A 9,356-nucleotide genomic window follows, 5' to 3' on the forward strand; every position below is an offset into this window, starting at 1 on the left:
TTTGAATTCTGGGGGGGGGGCAAACATTTTTATGAAACTCAAGTTTTTTTCTTTGCAAAGATCCAGATTTTATCTGATGGTTTTATCAAATTGTTTTTATTGAATTGAAGCTCTATTCAATATTTTGGAAATTTTATAGGTTTGGATGGGATAAAGGTTTTGGCAGAATAGTACTAGTCTAGGAAGACGGATATAGAGATGTTTGGGAAAATAATAATGACATATCTTATATGAGAGTATTTATCTATATGACTATCTGAGATCGAAACGCTTGATCTCGATATAGTGGGCACTTATAAATTTAAAGATCAATGCTTGATCCCTCTATGAAAGTTATCTCTGTAGGGTATGACCAATCCCGATATATCGAAGTTCAATTAAATTAATCTGTAAATCTGCACATAAAAAAGTTTTGGTGAAATTTCAAAGAACCTGCAACAAACTCTAAAAATGAGAATAAGCTGCAATTTGATTGATTGATTGATTATCGTTTATTTCTTCATGCCTTATTACTGGCATCTTAAATGACTGCAATTTGAAGTTTTAAATAAACCATTAAACATAAATATTTAGCCACAAGTAATCGTTTAAAATAAATCCTAATTTATTAATTTTTTTTCTAAACAAATACTTTTTTGTTAGAAACATGTTTATTTAAGTTAACCGAATTTTAAACTGTCAAGGAATAACTGAAATACCTTTGCTAGTGTTATGGGAGGGCGGGGAGGGGGGGGAGGGGGTAGTTGTCAAACTATACTTAGTACTTACCTAATATCATTATGCAACTTGATATTTTAAGCCTAAATATAGAAAGAAAGTATGCTAAACATTTAAATTTTGTAGTTTGCAGTGAATATAGTTGAACATTTTATATTTAGAAATGAGATTATAGATTTAGCCTAGATTCTAGGTCCTAGATCCTAGATTATAAACTGTAGAATTTAGATGCATCCTAGATCAAAGAGCATAGACTCTAGATGATAAATTGGATCCCAGAACCTATATAGATCAAATATTAAAGATCATTGAGCATAGATCCCATATCTTAGATTTTGATCATGGATCATAGATTATAATTCCTATATACTAGATCTTAGAATTTAGATCATAGATCATAGATCATAGATCATAGATCATAGATTCTAGATCCAATATCTTAGTTCTTAGATCCTTAACTCCAGATCACATATGCTCTATAGATCCTTTAAATTATGTCTTTATTTTTAAATCCTAATAAAAATTTGTACAGAAGTATAGTGTGTAGTATTATATTTTAATATGTATAGCGTGTAGTAGCATATTTTAATATGTATAGTGTTTAGTAGTATATTTTAATATTTATAGTGTGTAGTAGTATATTTTAATATGTATAGCGTGTAGTAGCATATTTTAATATGTATATTGTGTAGTAGTATATTTTAATATGTATAGTGTGTAGTAGGACATTTTAATATGTATAGCGTGTAGTAGCATATTTTAATATGTATATTTTGTAGTAGTATATTTTAATATGTATAGTGTGTAGTAGCATATTTTAATATGTATAGTGTGTAGTAGCATATTTTAATATGTATAATGTGTAGTAGCATATTTTAATATGTATATTGTGTAGTAGTATGTTTTAATATGTACAGTGTTTAGTATATATTTTAATATCTATAGTGTGTAGTAGTATATTTTAATATGTATAGTGTGTAGTAGTATATTTTAATATTTATATCGTGTAGTAGTATATTTTAATATGTATAGAACTATATTTTACTTCCATTTTATATTTCGACATGTACTGTGCAGTAAGTAATTACAATCGGCAATAAAAAATATTTTACGTTCAATTTTTTATGCATTACTTACGAAAGTAAGGTTTTTTTTTAATTTTAAGAAAACTCTATATTTGCACTTTTTTAATATTAGTTTTTTATTCACAGATTCTATCGATTATTCCTTCAACTTTTTGTGATCTTGAATTTTTTTTTATTTAGTAATTTATTTTTCGTTTTACAAACGGCACACTTGAGAACGATTTTTCTTGGTTTGAACACTACATGTATATCTGGCAATTTTTAACGCTCAATTTTGGAAATGGCAGGACTCTAGGGCTATACATGTGCGTGATTATAGTTTATAAATCATATTTGTAAAATTAGATTATAAAGTCGTCTAATTAGTTGTAAATTAATTCCGGTTAATAAAGTAAATTTTCTTCTAAAGTTTTATCTCATAAAAACTTTAAACATTGTTATATTTAGGCATCAGGGTCTGTCGGTCAACCCACCAGCTTGATTGTACCTGGACACTCCAAACCCACCCTGCCCGGTCACACCCTAGGTGTCCCTGGTCAGGTACGCCAGGTAACTGGACACCCTGGACACCATCATCCAGGTCTAAACCATCATACACCTGCTCAACACATAAACCATACTGGAGCTTTCAAACCAGAGGTAACAATCTGGAAGGAACTTTAAGCATAATGTCAAGTGACCTTCAATGCAAAGATGGCAATGCCCGATTCACAACAACACCCTTGAAACTGTTATCTGATCAATCTGATCAATAATGGGAAAGATTCTGTTATTTTTTCTAATATGAAAAATATCTGATAACTCCTGCAGTGTAAAATGTGCAAATTAGTTTTGCAGAGAAACCACAATTAAAAATCTAAATTGATATATAATTCCTAATTGATCAAACAAAACTTTAAAGGGTATTACAATTGTGAATTGGGCATTACCATATTTGTATGGCAGGTCACTTGAAATTACACTTACTGCTCCTTTGAAGTTTGAAGGAAATTTTACCAACTCAAGAAAGATTCCACGCTGAAATTCTTTTTTTTTAATCCCTTTTGCTTTCCAACCTGATTGAAACCTTGAATTTTTAAAATTTTGATCCAAGATCCCAGTTTAGGCCCTGCTTGGTAGACTCTTGTAGTGTGACTACTAGTTTCAAGTATATGTAAAAACTGGAAAAGTTTTCATATAAATGATTTCAATCACCTAGTGCTCCAACTTTTGTACTTTAAGGGAACCTTAAGGATATTTGTTAGTTTTATTTAAAAGTTTTTCTGCTTTAGAATTTTAAAAATAATTAAGAGAGAGAAAAACAATTATGAAATGTTAAAACCTTGAAGAATTTAATATTCCTTTGATATTAAAAAAGGGTTTAATCTGAAATGTAAAAATCTGTATAATATATTTGTATGTATGCTGCACCCTGCTTTCCTTCCTAGCTCTTAAACACCTGTTCTCTAATAAAACTTTTCTCGATCCCACACAGGGAAAATATCCATATAATCCCCCACTAGCAAAATATCCAAATAAGGGTTGTATATATTTTTATAATCCCCCACCAGGAAAATATACATATAAGGTGTGTATATTTGTATAGTTCACCACCAGGAAAATATCCATAAAAGGGGTGTATATTTTCACAATCCCCCACCAGGAAAATATCTATATAAGGGGTGAATATATTTTCATAGTCCCCCACCAGGAAAATATCTGTATAAGGGTGTACATTTTCATAGTCCCCCACCAGGAAAATCGTAATATCATTGTTTATTTTTCCTGGTCTAATTCCTTACCAGAAAAATCTCCATTTCAGCCCCCAGTCCCCCCCCCCCCCCAAAAAAAATATCTATTTAATTCAAAATCTTTTTAAATGTATCAGGTTTTGCACTTTTATAAACCTCATAACTTTATATTTTTCATTTTACCACTTAGAGTTAAAAAAAGGAACTTAAACGAACTTTTCAGAAAAAGGTGGTTTTTTAATTTTGGAAACGATGCCATTCCCTTGTAAATGTTTGAGCTACAGGCCGGAAAATAAACATTGTTAATACATTAAGGCAGCTTTATTTAAGAAGATAAATTGCCTCTGTTAGGTTAAAACCAAAAATAAAACACTTCTTTTGAATATTTAATGCATATTTATGTTTTGAAATTTCCTGCGAGCTTCCATCTTCATCAGCTCTATTGTATTCTGGAAGCAGTATAATCCATTCAAAGCTCTTGGATTCAGTCCAGGGGTTAATTTAGTTCATCACATAATTCTGCATTTAAACTCAATATTTATATTTTAAAAACATTCTTTCGAGTAAAAGGGAATATTTAAAGCAAAAGCAAATATTTAGCAACATTTTTGTTCACGTTAATATGTAACTAGATAATGTACAAGTTTTATTTAAAATTTTATTTATTTTAAAGTCATTTTGCATTCAGATTAAAGGTACCCCTTAAATCTTTGTCTGATCAAGGATGAATGAGATTCCATTATTTGTTTAATATATTTAATTGTGGTTTCTCTATAATATTGACTTGAGAATGAGTTAGTTGCAGATAGACAATGAAGAAAGTTGCCCGAATTTAACATATTTTAAGAAAGAAAACAAGGATATTTTCTCAATTCTATTCAGAAAGAAGTTTATAAGATACCATTGTGAGTCTGACATGTCACTGTAAAAATAGAAATTACTTGAAATTACGCCCAAAGTCCATTCAATAATGATTAAGATCTACTATAGGACCAGGGAGGAGCTGAGGCTGGTATGGATGGCTGGGAGGGAGTTCAGCAGCACAATGATTGCATTAATTGCGATGGAACAGAGGGGTGGGCCACTGCTCCCGACGGATGGGGAAACGCACCTGACGGGTGGGGAAATGGGCCTGATGAATGGGCGCATACCCCGGATGGGTGGGGAACTGCCCCAGATGGATGGGGGAACACCCCGGATCCTGAATGTGTAACCACCCCAGATGGATGGGGGAACACCCCGGATCCTGAATGTGTAACCACCACTCTTCAGCTTAATGAACAGCTGAGTGCAGAACGACTTTCCTTTATTCACTCGCAGAGCAGTCATGAGGAGGATCATGATTATGATAGTTTTCCTCTCCCTGCCCCTCATCATAGATCATAGATCATAGATCATAGATCATAGATTCTAGATCCAATATCTTAGTTCTTAGATCCTTAACTCCAGATCACATATGCTCTATAGATGAACAGCTGAGTGCAGAACGACTTTCCTTTATTCACTCGCAGAGCAGTCATGAGGAGGATCATGATTATGATAGTTTTCCTCTCCCTGCCCCTCCCCCACCACCACAGCAGGTTCCCCTGCCCATTCCGCCCCCGCCAAAGACTAGGGAGTCCACCCCGATGGTTACGCCGACGAACCCCTCCTTGGTGGAGTTCAGACAACCCAGCTCTCAGAACTGGGGGAGTGGAGAAGAGAGTGATGGAGAGCGTTCTAATACAATAAGGCAGCTATTCAATATTATTTTATTTTCTTTAAAGGAATTAGATAAAGACAATTTACCAAATCGCCCCCCCCCCCTTCTCTACCATTCACAATTCCGTCCTTCTTCTCAAGGAGCAGATGTAAATTAAACCTGAATCGTTGTATTAGCGAAACACAGAGTTAATCCCACAAGAACACCTTTCATGATGTTAATTGCAAATTTTGATGGGGTTTAGAAAGAGGGGATGGAGGATTGATGCTATGGGCGGGAGATTTGAAGGTTCTTTACTAGTTCTTAACCGGAAAGAATGTTGAATAAATTCTGTCATAGGAGAAAATCCAAAAGAGATCGGCACAAGACAACAATTATTGCAGAGCGAAGCTTTCATGTTGGGAAGAAAAACAAATCAAGGAGTAAGTCGAGGAGCCCAGGACGGGAGATTGATCGCGCGATCGTGATCGTGCATCATACAACGTGCACGCATACCCGCAGTCGAGGGAATTCTCCAGACAATCTGTCCGAGTCCTCGATATCGTTCCATGAGAACGAAGTTATCAGTGATTTAAGTACAAGTACAGTGCCTCGACTAGAGGGTGGTGTATCCTCAGTATCCTCTGTTTCCTCTGTACCCTCTGTACCTCCAGCATGGTACGAGGGTCCACTGGATCCCTGTGTTTCTGTATCCAGGGATACAGTGAGGGGAGGGGAGTCCAGGAGTTTACATTACTCCAACTGGGAGTCCTGTAGGGAGTCCTGGTTTTCCTCGGGGAGTGATTGTCCTAGACCAAGTTCAGGTAGTGATTGTCCCCCCCAGCCTCCCAGGGATAAGGAGCCCCCTCGGGTCCCTCCCCACCACCCAACCACCCTACCTCGGGCTGTTGCTCGGGGCGGAGCAGGGAGTAGTGTTGGAACAATAAGGCAGAATTCTCGTGAGAGTGGTTCAAGCTCTAGTATACAGAGCTGTAGAGGAGGAGGAGGAGGAGGAGGAGGAGGAGGCGCCAAATCTTATCCCAGATCTTTACCTAAATCTGCAAATAGGTAATATTTTATCTTTTTTTTTCTGAATCTAAAAAATCCCCGAAAAATTCATGTCTCATGTTTAAAGCTTTCGGGTCAGTACAGTACGTATGTATTTTCTATCTAGAACCGGACTTTTCTAGTATATTTGTTAACTATTTTTGATTAAAAGATGTAAATTGGCGGGGTTTAGAAATTTTTTAAATTTAAAAACTGCTTGTATTTGAAAATCTATTAGGGCGGAAAGTTTGATAATCTAAATGTATTAAAATTCCATATTATGATAATCATAACAAATATTACGATTAAAATATATTTTACAAAATAAATATTTTAAGTGATTTATTTATTTTAATTTAAATATTTCTAAGAATGGTCATAATTAAGAAATTAATTAGTTACTTAACAAAAAAACGAAGACGATCCGTTTTTTCTTTTTAGTTCACTTTATATGTTTTCAACAACCTTTTAAAAAATCTTCAAAAACATAACATTTGGATAATTGCTACTTTTTATCAATTAGATTTGAATACAAACAAATTTTTATATTTTGAGTAGAAAAAAATGGTTTCTTTAGTTTTAATTAAAAAAAAAAAAAGTAATATGCAATAAAATATTCAAATCCAAGCATGAATCGTACTGCCAAATCTTAATGTTTCATAGGCCTTTGTCTGAATTTAACGTTTTAAATAAATTATTAAGTATATTTTAAAGAAAATGAACTTTGTACTCTTTGCATATGAAACGCCGGTTCATTTTAAGAACAGGGCTGACTTTGACCTGCTAGAGCAAGCTGTACAGTACACACTTCATATACAGACAATACGAGACAAACGGGACAGTTCGCCAAAAAAATGAAAATTGCTTAAATTGTTAAGATACTTTCTTTACATTATAAAGATACTTTTCTTTTAATTATAAAGATACTTTTCTTTAAATTATAAAGATACTTTCTTTACTTTATAAAGATGCTTTTCTTCAAATTAAAAAGATACTTTTCTTCAAATTACAGTGAAACCCTTAATAACGAATGCATCAAAAGAATTTATAAAATGTCGTCTTGACAATATTTCAATGAGTTGTATACTGTATTACGTAAATTTCAGTATTTGCGAAAATAAATAAATATCCATGAATATGCGGGAACAGTTTTAAAGAGTTCCATATAATCATTTAATTAAACAACTAAATATCTGCAACATTCCATTATCAGAAAGTGAAGAATACGACATTTGATGAATTCTTTCGATGTATTCGTTATTACGGGTTTTACTGTATAAAGATACTTTTCTTCAAATTATAAAGATACTTTTCTTCAAATTATATAGATACTTTTCTTTATATTATTAAGATACTTTTCTTTATATTATAAAGATACTTTTCTTTATATTATAAAGATACTTTCTTTAAATTACAAAGATACTTTTCTTTAGATTATAAAGATGCTTTTCTTCAAATTATAAAGATACTTTTTTAAAATTATATAGATACTTTTCTTCCAATTATAAAGATACTTTTCTTTAAATTGTATAGATACTTTTCTTCCAATTATAAAGATACTTTTCTTTACATTATAAAGATACTTTTCTTCCAATTATAAAGATACTTTTCTTTAAATTATAAATATACTTTTCTTTAAATTATAAAGATACTTTTCTTTAAATTATATAGCTACTTTTTTTTAAATTATAAAGATACTTTTCTTTAAATTACAAAGATATTTTTCATTAAATTATAAAGATACTTTTCTTCAAATTATAAAGATACTTTTCTTTAAGTTATAAAGATACTTTTCTTTAAATTATAAAGATACTTTTCTTTAAATTATAAAGATACTTTTCTTCAAATTATAAAGATACTTTTCTCTTTATTATAAAGATACTTTCTTTAAATTATAAAAATACTTTTCTTTAAATTACAAAGATACTTTTCTTCAAATTTTAAACATACTTTTCTTTAAATTATGAACATACTTTTCTTTAAATTATAAAGAAACTTTTCTTTCATTTATCAAGATACCTTTACTGAATGAAATACAACAGTTTTTTTTCCTGGACTTTGTCAAATACTTTTAACATCTTCAAACAATTTTCATGATGCTATACCTGACAGTGACACTTTTCTTGATACAACTTTTCCATTGCCGAGGTATTTCTTTTTGTAGATGATAAATTGATCTAGAAATATATTAATGAAGTACCGGTGTATTTCCTAATTAGATAATAGTTAATAAATAATTATTTTTAATTAATGGTATTTTGTTTAGGTCACACAGCCCTGGAGTACAGAAGTTAGGTAGGAAAACGATTTTTTTTTAAGTTCACAAACAGACGTAATTTTAAGTGACCCTCCATTTAAATATGAGTCATGTCCGATGCACAAGGGAACCCAAAAAAGGATGTCTGATCAAGAATGAATTGTTTAGTATTGAAAATCGATTATTTTTTCTTTTGGTTTCTTAACAAAAGAGGCTCGCGGATTTATGTCAGAACAATAGAAAACGAAATCTTCCACATTTTTGATCAGATAAAGGTTTTAAGGGTACAGCAGTTGTGAATAGGGCGCATGTCCTTTTTTTTAAATGGTGGGTCACAGTAAATAACATAAACAGTCCCTTTAGATAAATAATTAAAAGGGTTTTCAAAAATGGTATTTTTACGACTCTAAGAAATAAATTCACCATTAATTCATCCTCTCGAATAAATTTAGTTCTGTCGTCACTGAAGTATCCTATGGAGGTATCCCTTATATTATATCTTATACTGTTCTTAGTGCAACTAAAGTACAGATAAAATACATATAAAGTACATATAGTCTACAAGGTAATACAAAGGATAATACTTAAAGGATGATGACATTACAGACTTTATTCAGCTGTTTATAAAATTCCTAAAAATGCATTTTGTATAATGTAAATTGTATGTTGTATATACAATATACATGTTTGCTATTTATTTGCTTTTGTATTCAAATCTATTTAGTACCATAGTACAAAGACTCAATATACATTATACATAAATACATGAGTACATACAGTGTACATAAAAGAATATTTATCTTATACAAACATGTATACTGTCTTTAAATTATAAATAT

General features: G+C 31.5%; 1 protein-coding gene across 1 annotated transcript in view; it reads left to right on the top strand.

Moving 5' to 3' along the window:
* The window catches only part of LOC111710606 (uncharacterized), a 62,147-nt gene that overhangs the window by 23,571 nt on the left and 29,220 nt on the right, over nucleotides 1–9,356 (top strand). Inside the window, exons 6-10 of the mRNA XM_023484717.1 lie at nucleotides 2,250–2,441; nucleotides 4,523–4,808; nucleotides 5,000–5,267; nucleotides 5,574–6,281; nucleotides 8,527–8,555. Of these exons, the coding sequence (XP_023340485.1) occupies nucleotides 2,250–2,441; nucleotides 4,523–4,808; nucleotides 5,000–5,267; nucleotides 5,574–6,281; nucleotides 8,527–8,555 (1,483 nt within the window). The remainder of the gene's footprint in view (nucleotides 1–2,249; nucleotides 2,442–4,522; nucleotides 4,809–4,999; nucleotides 5,268–5,573; nucleotides 6,282–8,526; nucleotides 8,556–9,356) is intronic.

Source organism: Eurytemora carolleeae, unplaced genomic scaffold (genome assembly GCF_000591075.1).
Source record: "Eurytemora carolleeae unplaced genomic scaffold, Eaff_2.0 scaffold1079, whole genome shotgun sequence".
In the NCBI taxonomy this organism is placed as follows: Eukaryota; Metazoa; Arthropoda; class Copepoda; order Calanoida; family Temoridae; genus Eurytemora; species Eurytemora carolleeae.